Source organism: Parasteatoda tepidariorum, chromosome 10, assembly GCF_982258835.1.
Source record: "Parasteatoda tepidariorum strain Cologne lab strain chromosome 10, Ptep-v5.0, whole genome shotgun sequence".
Taxonomy (NCBI): domain Eukaryota; kingdom Metazoa; phylum Arthropoda; class Arachnida; order Araneae; family Theridiidae; genus Parasteatoda; species Parasteatoda tepidariorum.
This window is the reverse complement of record NC_141764.1, coordinates 76,989,756-77,005,722: the sequence shown is the minus strand read 5'-3', so window position 1 is coordinate 77,005,722 and position 15,967 is coordinate 76,989,756. Positions and strand designations below refer to the sequence as shown.

Genomic DNA, 15,967 nt, shown 5'->3' with positions numbered 1-15,967 from the left:
TTAGTAATAAATTCTGGACAGTTTAAGGTAATAAATAATGTGTTGACATACAATTGTGTACTAATCTATTATTAAATAAATGACTACATTGATACTTAACATTTAGTGAAAATAAAAATTACTAATTGAAAAAATAAAGCTGGAAATTATATTTTTCCTCAGTTCACATAAGAGACAATTATTACTTGAAAAACCACCTGGTTTAGCAAACTAAAACTACTGAGAATATACATTAATATTTCATTTCTTTTAATAAATACTGTTATGTGATTTATAGCAAATATATCAGTAATATTACTTTTTAAATTATATTGGAAAAAAAAACTTTAACAATGGACCGAATCATTATGTTCATATTGTAGTCTAACTAGAGCACTCTGAAACATATCGATAACAGGGAAGTAGAAATATATAGTAACTCCTTAACATACAAAAATTGCTATTTTAGTTTGAAAAATTACATGACAATCAGCAACTGTTTAAATAATTCTTTTTTATTTGATAAGACTTTTGCATTTTATAGCATAAATAACAGCAATTAAAAATAAAATTTTGATGATGAGTGAATAAACTCTTTTTCCAAAAAAAAAATTTAATTAAATCCCTTTTTAAGTGATTGCTTTTGTTTGCTATATCTTTTATTTTTGCTATATTTAGTCGTTAGTCCATCTTCAAACATCTTGTGACAAATCCTATTTTTTCTTCTTTGCAAGCACAGAATGTAAGTTTTGAATATATTCCCTTCCAGTTTCTCTGATGTTGTAACACTTACATATACTAATAATCGTCGTTTGAAAAACACTTTCTTTGGAATAAAACAGGCGATGGTATACAGTCATCAGCTGTGCAAATATTCATTTAAAAAACTTGCCTATCAGAGAACAGATTTCCACCTTTCTTGTTATCCTTGCTAAAGAGCAATAAGCCGTTGCCCATAACATAGATGAAAATATCAGTCATTATTATCTTCAACCAATATCTATCAAAATTATTATCACCTTTTTTAAAAAAAAATAATTTTCAAATATTAACAAAATAAAGAATACTTTTATTTAATTTTAATTATTATGTACAAAGACAGCATCCTATTCATTGCAATGAATGATGTTATCTGCTGAACATTAAAAATAAATTAAATGATTTAAAATCTTTAATTTTAATAACAAAATCACTTTGCAAATGGATTAGCATGAATATTCACAGAGTTCAATCTTATATCAGAAACAGGTCGAAATGTTTTTGGATTCACGGGTAGTTTTTCTAATTCATCCAAAGTGTCTAAGCCATCTATGACTCTGAAAAAAATAAATAACTCTATTTGTAATGGAAATTTAACAACAAAATGTCACATAAATTTTAAGTCACTGTAGCAAAATATTTCGTTCACTTAGAAAGGTATGTACAATACGATATTACCAATTAAAAGAAAGATACAAAACATTGCTGTTTCTATACCACTCATAATGAAATATAAAACTAAACTCAGTGGTGCGACCGTTAGTAGAAGGCCAACTGAGCCTCTAATTATACGCTCTACTCAACAAAAAGAGAGAAACAAGTTTTTGTGATGTCTTTATAAAAACTATTTTTACATTTATCAAATGCTGTTAAAATTTTTCAGTAAATTAAATAAATTCCCTTACATCAAAAGTAAAGGGCTTTAAAGAAGTTTTTACATGCACAAATAATTAAAAAAAAAAAAGGTTTATTCAGAATGGAAAAAAAAAATTAACTAAATTTAGGAATAAACTTTAACTAAACTTGAATATATTTTACTACTTTTAGTATTATATTTCACTTTACTTTAAAGTTATAAATTGAACAGATATAAATAATATGACTTAAATAAAAAAATGTTTTGCATGATACTTTCAAATGTTTGTTTTTTTAATTAGAATCAATTTTGGGGATAATTATCTTCATATTTTTCACGTCTTTTGTAATTAACAATATAATTTAAAAACTAGAACTTTTAAATAAATAATTTTAAAAATTAATGCTCAAAAGAAATCTTACATTAGACTAAAATTTCAATAAAATAAATGTAATTTATTCATTTAAAAATTAAAAAATTTAAATTTTTTTTCTTATAAATTTTATTTAACTCCACATTGAACACACACTATTTACAATAGCTTATGAGTCACTACAAAAAGCTAATAAAAGAACTCTTGAGATCACTATATAAATTTTATTTTTAGCAATGAAATGCAGGAGTTTCATGCTGATATATCTAATGAGCAACTTATCGCTACTGGTAATGGTATTTTTACTAATATTGCTATTAAAATGATTGCATGCAAATTTTATATTAGAATTGATTAAAAAATATGCGTGTAGATATTTTTAATAGTGCAAAACAAATTAACATGCTCTAATCAAATAAAGATGAATTTAAAAAAATTAGTGCAATGGCACAACTTACACAAATCATGAAAACATGATTTATTCTTAGCATTTAAAAACATTAATTATATTTTAGGAAATTGTTTTGACTTGTTGTTGCTGTTGTTGCTAATTCCCATCTGGTCTGACGGGGTCAGACCAGATCAATGAATCCGTTGATATTAAGAAAATCCGAAACCAGAATGGGAGAGGAATGAATGTCGTTCCAGTCCAGCCCCTAAAAGTTCCAGATGTGCTCAGGTGATGCCTGGTTTTGTTGGCATTTAGGGCAAAGAAGAAAAATCTTTTGATTTGCAGAAAATGTGAGACTTTTCAGGTGTCTACTGGCCAGTCGGGATAAGCAGGTGTTGGTTTGCCTGTCACCAGGGAGAGATAGAGAGAGTCCTGGTCTTTTTGCTTTATACCAGTAGTGAATTGGTGGAATGTTTTGACTTACAAACCATAAACATTTTTATATTGATATAACTTTAATTTTATAAAAAAACTGGAATTATGAAACAAAATTCAATAATAAAAAACAATTAATATGTGTTTATGAAAAGTTGTAATGAAGGTTTGAATAAAATTATTGGTTTTTAAATTTTTCATATTTTATTCAGCACAAATAATTAGCACATTTCAATAACTTGTACATTTTTAAAAATAAACTGATTAAAAAAAAGATACTCTCATCATCCATCAAATTCGATGATTTTTTATAACAATAGAGATGTTAATAGCCCTTATTTGCTATGCGATTGATTTTAAGAGAAAAACTGTTAGCAAAGTCTAAGAAATTAAAGAAATACAAGTTGAATGACTCTTTTGACTTAGTTACTAAATTAAAGAAGTATTTAATTTGTTGTTGATCTTATTTAAATTAGTTCATTTCTTTTAATATGATCTAAAATCCTTAATATACATTTCTATGTGCTTAAATAATATTTTCTATTTAATTTTCTATAAAAAAAATACAATTATAAAATTTAAATCTAATTTACCTACAATTTCAATTACACTAACAAAAAAAATGTGTTTTAGAATAAATTGGCATTACATATAAAATTTTGCTGATTTTTATTAAGAAAGTAAATTTATTTTCAAATTTGTTAATATTATTTATTCGCATATGGTTAATTCAACATAACTGAAATCTGTGGAGATTGAAGAAACACTTAGACTTAAGAAAAGTTTGACTTGCTTTAGATCCCCCTTTTCACTTTTTAGTATATAACAAATTTGGATACCTTAATGCATTTGTTAAATATAAAAGTTACAAATTTCAGAATCAACAAAATTTAAGAAAAATAAAAGTTAGTCTGAAATTCATATTTCTGTAAAGAAATTTATAATTTCAAAGGAAGTATTAAGTAAATTTCACTTCTTAATGGTAGATAGAACAACTGGTAATATTTTAGCCTTAAAGGCTGATATTATCATCATATTTATTTTAGCTTACACCATTACCACCCAACCAAGGCCAAACACCTAGTCCCATTTTTAGAGCTCTATCTTAGAAATGGTAGGACAGACATAAGTGTAAATGACATGAACACTTATTTTCTCAAAAATTATTAGAACTGCTCTAAAAAATTTCTAAGCTATATGTTATAAGCTTTTAAAATTTGAAAATACAACATTTATAAATGGTGGAATTGCCCATGTCTGTTTGTCGTTGCTCCCCATAAATGAATTTAACTACTCTTCCAATACCATTCTGGACTATTTATTTCATTTAATAACTTCATATGCCTATTTCTCTTGTTAAATTTCTTTTGTTTTTGAGTAATAATTTTATTTACATAACAATTATAACAAAGTTAATTACTGTGTAAATATGCAACGAAATACATTAGCAATTTGATTGCAAATAACAAATCATTATGATTGGTTATAATACAAAAAGTCTGTAGTTATTCACTTTTGACCTCAAGTTTCATGTTACATTTTACAGACACCAAAATTAAGAATAATTATTCCTTTCTAACAAAATTTTATTGCAATTTCACCACTTGCATAATTGATAGCTAATCATTTCTGATATGATTCCATTCCATATTAAAATATTTTGTAGATTACTTAACAAGCTATGAATTTTTTTTACAGATGTAGTGATAGTGATGTCTCGTCATATGACTGAAGCTTAGGATGAAAATTTAGCCTAAAACAAAGAAATGAAAGAACTGAAAAAAGAGAGACAAGGCTGAAAAGAAGAGAAGGTTTTCCCTATTTTTTTTTAGAAGACTACTCACGGCAGTTTTTTTTAAAGCAAAAACGAATTTTGTTATTATGGTGATGTAGTAATATATGATAATTAGATGATTACCTTATATGACTAAGAAAATGTTCCTTATATAACTAAACTATTGGAGGACCCAAAACAAAGACTAGTATGAACAAAAATAAAGTTGCATGTATGGCTAGGGTCATATTCTTGTATGGCATAACTTTTGGAATAACACTTGACCAAAAACAAATATCCAAAAAGAAAGTTTTTGCTATTTTTTAAAAAGCCTATTCACAGAATGCTTCAAACAAAAATTAACAATTGTTATTTGTTGCTAAAATGCGCGAATATTTTTTTATAAATTAAAATTTGGTGTGTTAAACTTCATCTAATTTTAAAATAAAATATTTTTGTGAGCATAAACGTGGTTCTAATTTAAAATTAAAATAACAAAAACTTTCCTTTAAGTATATCATGAATTGGGCATAAAATAGAATAAAATAAATTTTTCTTTTTCCTTGAAGAAACGCAGCTTTAGTATTCGTAAATAAATTGCAATATAAATATTGAAATAATTTTTTTTTATATTTTAATTCAATATTTGTTTGATATACAAATTAAATTGTTGGTAGCAGGCATGCATCCAGAAATTATTTTCGCCGAAGGACTAGAGTTACACTTTTCAAAACAAATGTTAAGCCTCAATATTCAAGAAAACAGCATTAAATATATTATGTTCATTGATAATTAATTGAAAACCAATTGAAAACTAAATAAATGTTTTCTTCACATTAACTACACTGTCAGAAATTTTGGAACATCTTAAACCATAACATGATTCATCTTTGCTACAATCTCATTACTGTGCAAAGTTGAACCATATTGTCTAAGAAATTTGATTACATGATATGGTTCAACTAGAATAGTAACAGGGCTAAATTTAACACTATATTAAGGTTGCAGCAAAAATTTGAAGCGATAAAATGAAAACCTACGTAAAACAATGCTGCAAATAAAATTAGTGGAAATAGTTTTCTATAATCGGTTTCAAAAATTCCATTGCTTATTGAACTCTAATTCTAACCAAAACCCAATAAAATAAAAACCTAAATAAAGCAATGCTAAAAATAAAATTAATCAAAGCACTTTCTGTAATCAAAAATTTCATTCTTTATTGTATTTGATACTTTACCAAGAGCCTATATAATATAATTTCCATTCTACTCATATTAAATTGTGCTTAATAATTCTTATTTAGAATTAGATGGACTTAATCAAAGAGATCTTTCAATAATATACAGTCAAAAAAAGTTAGGCACAATCAACAGCTAAATATAAATCCAAATAAATTTCATAGCAAAAAAAAATTAGATAAAATTTTATGTCTTACTTTCCAAAAAGAGTATACTTCATATCTAGTTGAGGTTGTCTACTATAGGTAATAAAAAACTGTGATCCGTTAGTGTTTGGACCACTACTTGCCATGGAAATCATTCCTCGAGTACTGTGCTGCAAAAATTATTCGATATGTACTACAAAGCATAAGATGCAAAACAATGCATTTAGTTTAATCTAGCTCAAGCACATGGGTGTTTCAAGGGGCAGGCTTTTGAGGAGGATGAGATTAAAATACACAGATACAATATCATTTTGGAAATTCCTGATTAAAAAAATTAAGACGAACTTCTCCTTTTTGTTAAAGATCTGCAGAATGATTTTTTAAATTTCTTAGCTTGTTTTAAATTAGCTAAATTTAAACACATAACTTTTTTATTTGTCTTAAACATTGGTAGGGGTCTTTTTCAGATTTCTGATTACTATGGAGGACATATTACTAATGGGGGCATTAGTAATATGTTCCAAAGATCCTCATCTTCAAGTGGAATACAGAATCTTTAGCTGAGTTTTAAAATAAAATTTAAAAAGTTAACAGAAAAATCTATGATTTATTTAAGAAGTTAACTTATTTGCTGCATATTTTTATCTTGTGTTAATTTATTGTCGAAATGAGCAAATGGATGTGCAAAGCAGAGAAAAAAAATTTTTCCTCACATCAGTCTCTGACAAATTGCCTTTGGGTTGGGATAGAGAAATTTTAGGATAGCCTTTTTTCTCCTTTAAAGGGGTAATCCTAAAAATTTTCTGCGATGGCAGATACATAATTGGTAGCAGATTTAGTAGTATCTGCACTTGAATGAAAAAAGAAGCATTTTTAAAAAAAGATTTTAAAAAAATTTTAAAAAGTTAAGCAAAAATATTTTTAGAAAAAAAAAGTGGGAGAAAATACTCTAAATATGGAAAATTGAGTAGCAAAATATGAGGATTCTCCCTTTGAAAACCTAAAATATTATACATTCCAATGAAGGGGTAGAAAGGAAAGAGAGATCGAAACTTTTTATATCTTTCTCCAACATAGAATATCTTCATGCCTGTCAATTCAAGGATAATTGTCGACAACTATGGCAGTAGATTAATAACCATACTTGACATTCATTTTGTTCGATATTTTGACTCATAGCATATAATGAAATCTTTAAATTTGTAATTTCTTCAATTTTTTCTTAGAAACATAAAATTTATTTATTTTCCCCTCTAATTTAAACAAAAATTTGGAAAGTCACGAAAGTTTCAGAGCATTATTGAAATTTTTACATTATTAAGGAAGATTTAAGTACATTTTTTTTAATGAAATAGAAGATAACTTTGAGCTCTGATATGATAAAAGAAAAATATAAAATACATGACACCCAATAGATTTAATACAAAAAAAATTTACATACTATTTGTTGTGCATCTACATAGAATATTTATTCCACTAAACAACACTACATGTTTACCCAGTTTTTTAATAATATCAAAATTTAAGAAGTAAACAATAATCTCAGGTGGAATATGTCATCAGAATTAAAAACAGTTTTTTTTTAAAGAAATATTATTAAAAAAAGAGAATAAAATATTATAAGGTATACCTTCAATTCATCCTTAAGTTCATCTTCAAATTTCTTTCCCCAAATACTAAGCCCACCTTTTCCGGTTCCTAAAAATATATATGTATACATAGTAATTTAAGCTAAAGTTTTCCATTCTTGGCCTTTGTCATTATTGATCATGGTTAAAGTAAAAAAAATTATAAACAAGATAAGATAAATTGAATAAATCAATTCAACTACCAATAAAGTATAATTCTTATATCATATTTTCCAGGTAAGAAAAAGAATACAAAATATTTAAATCTATAATAACAGAACTTCCTTCGAAAGAAACGCAGCAGAATTTTCATACGAAAGAATAATTGAAGCAATAAAGAAAAGAGAAAACAATGGAAATACAAATACGGCTACCGAAGCTGACGTCTTTAGGGGAATTTAGGGAAAGTCAAGAATTACAAATGCATACAAATTATAAAACGCATACAGTTTTAATAAATATTTTTATTTTTCTTACTATTTCGTAATAGTCAAAAAATTTTGAACTGTAAGGTACATAATTTTTTAGACCAGAATGCAATTTTAGATAGCAAAATACAAAATTTGATTGAAATTTGATGAATAGTTCTAGGAAAATCAAACTTTTAAAACTTTGTATTTTTAAAATTCGATCTCTCAGGATCTACTGGATGCTTAAATTTTGTATTTTGCCATTTAAAAAATTGCCTTCCTTAAAATGATGCAAAAAATTTTATATCTTACTATTCAAAATATTTTCAACTATCATTGAAAAAATATATAAAATAAATAATAAATATTTACTAAAAGTTATTTTTTGCATGAAATTATATTTGAATAAATGAATTTATAATTCTGTGCAAAAATTTTTCAATTAACTTGAAAACTTTGCAAGATATGGCAATAGACGCATAAAGTAAAATTAACATTACGGGGTTCAAACTTTGGACCGCTCTCTGGATCAAACTATTCAGACCATATTTCCGAGATTACGGCTATTGTGATGGTCATCAATCTGAATCCGTTTCTTATTCAAAGAAAGTACGTTTCTGATTTAGTAACTTTAGATATCTACACTAATAAATCAGCATAGTTGAAGTCATCCCTTTGAACTATTAAGATTGAGTCATAAAAAGTGAACATTATTAGATCCAAAGTTACTCGGGGTAATCCATTTTTATTTTATGCACTGCACATTATATTGATATGTTTTTATGCAAAAAAAAGTGAAAATTTAGTTCAAAGTTTATAATACTTCATAATAATTAATATTACTTAATAATATCATATAATATTCCCACACTAAAAATATATTTAAACAAAAGAATTGTTCATCAAAAATATACCTGTTGGATCTCCAGTCTGTATAATAAAACCTTTAATATTTCTTAGAAAAACACAGCCATCATAATAATCACTGGCACAGAGAGCCAAAAAATTCTAAAAAATAAATACCATAGATTACTGCTCAGAATTAAAATATTTATTAATGAAATAACTTTATCAAACATTGCAATTCAGAGTATACTGAAACTGCAGAACATTTTGCTTTATTAATTTCAAAGAGTTTTCCAATTTATTTTTGGAAAAAAAATTTATGAATAAGATGTAATCATTAAATAAAATGCTCACAGTTGTTTTTAAAGGTCTGAAATGTCTGGTTATCAACTTGGATTAAATTCAGTACAATAATACAAAACAAAGAAAGAAATGGATATGTTTATTATTTCTATGGTGTTTAAATTTACAAAATATATAGTCACATCAAAAAATAAATTTTATTTTATGTTGGTACTATGAAAGAAAATAAAAAGATATTCTATGATGTACGGTAAAAACTCCTATATTGTTTTATATTATTTATAAAAAAAAAAATTTTAATACAAACAAACAGTGAGCCTTCAAGGGACCGAAAATTTGGTCCACTATAATCTGGAGTTCAGTATATCCGTTCCTCAGACAATTTAACTAATGGTTCCAAACTCCTCCTTTTATTATACATTATTTAAATAAATGACTGAAAAACAATATGTAGTATAAAAAAATGTGTTAACTTTTATTTTCATTGCAAATATTGGCTTGATTACATCTATTTTCAATTTTTCTGTTTATGTCCTATCTTATCTTAAATGAAGAACGTTTTATGTTTACTGCTCGCCAAAGTTTAATTTGTGACAGTTATTTGCAGGATTCTTTAACCGAACAGAGAGTAAAAACGAGTTGAAATTAGTGCCTTTCACAGATTAGTGTCCACCCCTTTGACCATTAATGAATAACTACGCATTCCAATGCGCTCTCTCTCATAGAAAATAAATATTGACCCCACTGGCCCCTTACAGTTGCAACATCTGCTGGTGTTGGCCTTTGTTTAGGGATGGGAAAGTGAGATAAAAGAAGCAAACAAGAAAAATGTTTATTGCTATATTCCATGCAATACATGGTTTTAAATCGGTTTATGTATTTATCATATTAGGCATATGTATTTATTATATCAGGCAATTTCTTAAAAACTACATAAGATTTGTTGAAAATTATATCACTGGTTTAGACAAAAATAAGTACTTTTAATGAATTTTGTAGTTCATAAACATATATTTAAGCTCCATTCAAAAAGTTAATTTATAATCATAGTTTAAAATTATTGTAAAGATTTCTAAGCCAAACTATTTGTAAAATTATATGTGACGAGCCAAAAAATGATAGTTAATTTTGTATAGTTCATATATTTTAAGCCGCAATAAAAAGGTTAATTTCTAATCATAGTTAAAAAAAATTATTGTTCTTAAAGATTTCTAAGCCAAATTGTTTCAAAAATAATATCATGCATTGGGCGAAAATGGAGAAATAAGTTATTTTAAATAATTTTATATACTTCATACACATGTAGTGAAGCTGCATTGAAAACGTCTATTTCTTATGATAGTATAAAATTATTTTTCATCAAGAATTCTAAACCAAACTGTTTCAGAAAAAACAGCATATGTTGAACGAAAAATGGAAAAATTAGTAATTTTGTATAGTTTATATAATTTAGGCTTCATTTAAAAAAGCAAATTTCTAATCATAGTTTAGAATTATTGCTCTTAAAGATTTCGAAGCTAAACTGTTTCAGAAGCTGTTTCGAATTTTTTATAGTTTATATAATTTAGGCTTCATTTAAAAAAGCAAATTTCTAATCATAGTTTAGAATTATTGCTCTTAAAGATTTCGAAGCTAAACTGTTTCAGAAGCGCAGATTTGCGTCTTTATATTTAGCCAAACATCCACTTACATCACAATAATGAATTAATAACTTCATGTAGCTTTTATTTCATGAATATTTTGTAATAAAAATATTAATATAAGCTTGCTTTTAAGTGATTTGAATGAAAAAAGTACAACCCTGCAAAATTACAGTTCTTTTCAATGAAAAGCAGTAGGTAGTACACTAATTTTTTTTTAGTCACTAAAATGTTCATTCTTTTGTTTAAAAATTCTTTGATACTTAAAAGTAATTTTATACACATTCACGTCAATAAGGTTAGCTACCAGAATAACTAATTCACATTAATTTCATTTAAGAAGAATTAATTACTCACATTAATTTCATTTAAGAAAGTTAATTTAATTAAATTAAAAGTGGGCAGACTTTGGATTATATTCCTCAACAAATAATGCAAACAAAACAGATCGTAACATACACAGAAAAAATGAAGACAAAAGTAGACACTGGTGTAAACATGTTGAGACAAAAATCAAAGAAATTGGTAAAAGTACTTTTTAGGATAAAGTACTTTTTCTGAAAATTATGTGAGGCAGAGGCATAACTTAAGTGTTATGCTCCTCTAAGGACTGAAGAGGCTGAGAAGAATGAAACATAGACCCATGATTTTCACAACAAATTTTAAAAATTCACAATAAATAAGAGCAAGTAACATAAATACAGGAAATCATGACATTATTTATTAAAAAATTCAATCTGAAAAGGCAAATAAATAATTTGGTTTAATTTAATATTATAAAAAAAACAATAACTTGTTATTAGAACACCACAAGTGTAACATAAAAATAAATGTAAGTTACATATTTTATTTCTTACCATTTAAATAATTACTGCAATAATACAATAAGTCTCATGAAGTACATGAATAAAACTTCCATAATAATTCATTAAAATATCACAATTAAATTACAGGCCGGGATAACCTGGTTGGTACAACACTTGTGAGGTAAGGAACGAGAGTTCGAATCTAGCCAACCGGAGAACCCCCGTGTATTAAATAGTGACTGGTGCACATTAATGCTGTCCGGCTCACAAAGTCTTAAGTTCCCACAACCGATCAATACCTCTGGGGGTACTGATCCAAGAGTTTCCTTGTCTACTGGATTGGGTTTAAAATTTCGAGGCTACGGAGTTGAACGTTGGTAGTCATAAACTCAAATTTGGGTCGGCTGTTCAACAACGGTTATAAAATAAAACAATTAAATTAAAACTAAATTTTCTCTTTAAAAATAATTCTAAACAGTAATAGATCATAAACTAACCTCACATGCTTTAGGGCACTGTTCACAAAACAGTTCGATTTTCAAATCACCTACATCAGTATGTAAAGTCACAGACTGAAAAAGAATAAATAAATAAATAACAAGCATTAACCCTAGAAAGTGTGTTATTAAAATGTATCAATAACTTTTTTCAGATAAAGTTTGATAAAATTCTGGTGAAAAAACTGCCCCAGAAAAAAATAGGCAACTTCCTAATGCTATATTAAATTTAATTAACATGCTACAAGTAACCAAACTACTGCAGTTGCTACTTTATTTTCGTAGTTTATACTATTGTAATGCACTACTGTTTGAAAAAGGCATTGTTGTGAGTTGTGTAATACCAAAAATAAAATTCTTTAAGATGCGTTGCAATTACTAATGTTATTTTAGTAAGGAAGAAAGATTCAAAGGCTGCAAATTTTTCAAATCTGATTAGTGAAAACCTCATGAAATCTCCGGGACTAAGCATTTTAGAACGAGAAATGAGTTTGGCAAAAATGCACACTCGTGATCAATTTTAAAAGAAAGCATATATGTTATTTCAATTAAGAATATGATATTCTGCTCTGAAACTTTAGATATACACTGCATTTCTGAGAAAAATTAAGTATCTTAAACATTTAAGAAATAATAGACAATTTTACAACATTTTTCAATTAAAAATATACTTTCAAAAAAGGGATATAAGATTGAAAGAAAGTATTCATAAAAGGATATTTCTGTATCATGATCTGTAGCGCTAACTTAATCACCAAGGTGTCATGTAAACTTCAAATTTGCTATTTTTTTTCCTTAAATTTGTAGATGTGTGCTGAAGAGTGATATTTTCCTATCGTGATCTGTCTCGCCAACTACAATCGGCAAGATGCCAAATAGATTTTAAACTTGCAAATTTTTTTTTAAAAAACATGTAGATGCTTGCCCGGGGATGGCTACGAGTTATACCTTTCAAGTTAGTCCCTTTGTGAGATGTTTTTTTTTAGTGTCTCCTTTGCGGCTGCCCAGAAGTTGCCAAGACTTGGCCATTATTCTGCCACAGATCACGAGGCGGAAATCTCCTCAATATAAGAATTGTTAATTCTTTACAATATATCATGTTAAAATAAACCAATTTATTATTCAAAACCATTTTTCATAAATGTTCTCTTTCTATAAAAAACTCTTTTTAATTTTGAACATGAGTGTAAGTTAAATCCTCCGGCTAAATTCGTTTCCTAAAAGCAATAAAGTAATCAATATCACTACATTTTGAAAGTAGTTTCTAATCATGAAATTGGCACACCTGCAAAATCAATAAATAAGTTGCTCAGGATTATTAAAATAATAAATAATATAACACTATATCAAAAACTCTTCTTTTTTCAAAAAATTACTCTAAATTATGAGTAAATTTTACAAACATTAGTTTTATCATATAAAAGCATTCACGTAAACTGTTAAAGCATACGTATAATTAAAATAAGTATTAGATTTTACAATAAAATATGAACAAGCGATGGATATTTGTTAGAAATGTGTATACAGACAGAGTATGGGGGAAATAGCTGGGAAATAATTACTACATCTCAAAAATAATTGGGTTTTTTAAAACGAAATGAAAATATGTTTTTTATATGTTTACCATTTTTTGAAATTTACCAATTGAAACAATTGCCAGACTTACTTTTTCGACGAAAGAAAGTTTAACAGTCTTAACTGTCTATTTCACTAATATGCAATGCCTTATTTTCACGAAAAACATTTCTTAGAGAGTAATTCCTACTGCCTCAAATTTACATATCATTGTGCTAATCATCAATGGAAATGTACCATTGCTGTTATGTTTTATTTTAATTCGCTTTTCTAAAGAAAGTTTTTATCGAAACAATATATAAGTTAATCATGCCATAACATATTTAAAATAGTAACCTTTATGCACGTTTTCTGACTCTGAGTAATCAATTCTATGAATTAAAATAAAATGCATCCTCTTGACTGCTCTTGTGGACACTTGAGAACAATTCTCATTGCTTGTAATTTTTTGTCACGGGAAAATTTCCCACGTGAACGATTGTTGTTGTAGTTCATTTACGTCGCACTAGAGCTGCACAATGGGCTATTGGCGACAGTCTTAGAAACATCCCTGAGGATGATCCGAGGACATGCCATCACAATTTTGATCCTTTGCAGAGAGGATGGAACCCGTGCTTCGGTAGCCTGACGACCTGCACGCGAAGTCGAGCACTTTACTGCAGAACAGTTTAACGAGGACCAATACCGCACACCCTCAGTCCCTATGCAGACTGATCCAAGTGGTTACCCACCCGCACACTGACCGCAGTCAGTGATGCTTGACTTCGGTGACCTGCTGGGAACCGTGTCTTAACGATCAGTTCACTGCGAGACCCCACGTGAATGAATACCAATCGTATGGAAAATATTTATTAGCAAAACCTACCATCAGGACCACATTCACATGAAAAAAAATTTATAGCAACCAATAAAAAGTTTAGTAAAACCTTTATTTTTTTCTCTCTCTCTCTTTCTCATAAAAGCAATCTTTGTAAATTATCATGCCAAATTCTATGTATACACTGAAATTTATAAAAACTCATTTGAGAGTAGTGATAAGTAATGCCGGCCTTTCATCACTATTTTTGGCACTATTGAGAATGATTTTTCAACTTCTTTAGATTTTTCTATTTTAATACACAATTTTGTTGCTCAAAGAGCTATAAAAATTTCGTTATAATTAACTATCCATATTTACAAGCATTATTATAATATTTTCCTTACATTTACTAAATCTTGGATGTATTTTTCCTATTCCTACGATATAATATTCGTATGAATTATTTTAATTTATATTTCTAGATCTGTCTAATTCCATTTCAGTTAATATATCATATAAAATGATATATTACACTCCTGATATAAAATATCAGGAGTGCAATTTTTAAAATAATAACAACAATTCAACTTTTATGTCATGGAAATTAATTATATTAAAAATTTCAATTATTGCCCATTCGTGAGTGTGTGGAGTGCAATCCTTAAGAACTGCCGCAGGTACTGTAAAGAAACAATAAAAAGCAGGATTGGCACGATCAAAAAACATTTAACAAAAAAAGAAGAAAAATCATTGTTTATATGATTCATTACGATTCTTTTAAATCATAGATTTATGTAGAAAATATTATTTATACAGTATTATTTATTCAGTATTGTATTATCTAATGTGTATCTACTTAAAGCTGCGATAATAAATTTACTGATTTCAAATCACATTAATAATAAATGTTTCATTCTTATGATTAAGAACAGGTTAAAAAAAATAAAAAATAATAATAATTTTTTTTTTCTGTTCAAAAACTTAAATGTAGATAAGAATGTAACTTTTAAAACATAATATTTCATTATTCTTTACATGTCATTGTAGTATGTAAAATAATTTGCCGTTCCGCTATCAGTAAATATATTTCAATTATACTCATTTAATTTTTATTCACATTTATTTTAATACAAGTAATTTTAAATCTTTTTAACTATGTAGTTAATGTACATACAAGTAATTAAAAAATGAAGGCTGTTTTTACCAAGAGTAATTTAATTTAAGAATGCTTCTTAATGTAAATAAATTTACTTTTCATTTGACAAATTTATTCTCAGTCTTTACAATTCATTAAGCTTTTGAGTTCGATAGAAAAAAGATAATGGACATTACTTTTTCAGTAATTAGTTAGTCATAATTAAATAATATTATTGATGGAGCTAAAAATTTCAGTTGCAGTATTGTTGTTAAATAATAAATCATTATTTACAGCAGATTATTTACACTAATCGTAAAACGAGAGAAGAAAACTTTTAAAAAATCTGATTGAAATAAAAAGAATCCAATGCTTAA

At 26.9% G+C, this 15,967-nt stretch overlaps 1 protein-coding gene across 1 annotated transcript; it reads right to left on the bottom strand.

Moving 5' to 3' along the window:
- Positions 1-1,027: 1,027 nt before the first annotated feature.
- Positions 1,028-13,796, bottom strand: LOC107440143 (peptidyl-prolyl cis-trans isomerase-like 3). Its single transcript, XM_016053014.4, has 6 exons — positions 13,706-13,796; positions 12,082-12,156; positions 8,904-8,997; positions 7,582-7,649; positions 6,003-6,121; positions 1,028-1,295 (listed from the first exon to the last, which is right to left on the bottom strand). The coding sequence occupies exons 1-6, from the start codon at positions 13,706-13,708 to the stop codon at positions 1,169-1,171; spliced, it is 486 nt and encodes a 161-aa protein (XP_015908500.1). The 5' UTR covers positions 13,709-13,796; the 3' UTR covers positions 1,028-1,168.
- Positions 13,797-15,967: the final 2,171 nt, after the last annotated feature.

Excerpts from the sequence above, each read along its gene's own strand:
- LOC107440143 (XM_016053014.4), bottom strand. Across the intron at positions 8,998-12,081 it reads AGTGCCCTAAAGCATGTGAG|AATTTTTTGGCTCTCTGTGC; the intron begins GTTAGTTTATGA and ends TTTATTTTTTAG. Across the intron at positions 1,296-6,002 it reads AAGTATACTCTTTTTGGAAA|AGTCATAGATGGCTTAGACA; the intron begins GTAAGACATAAA and ends TATTTTTTTCAG.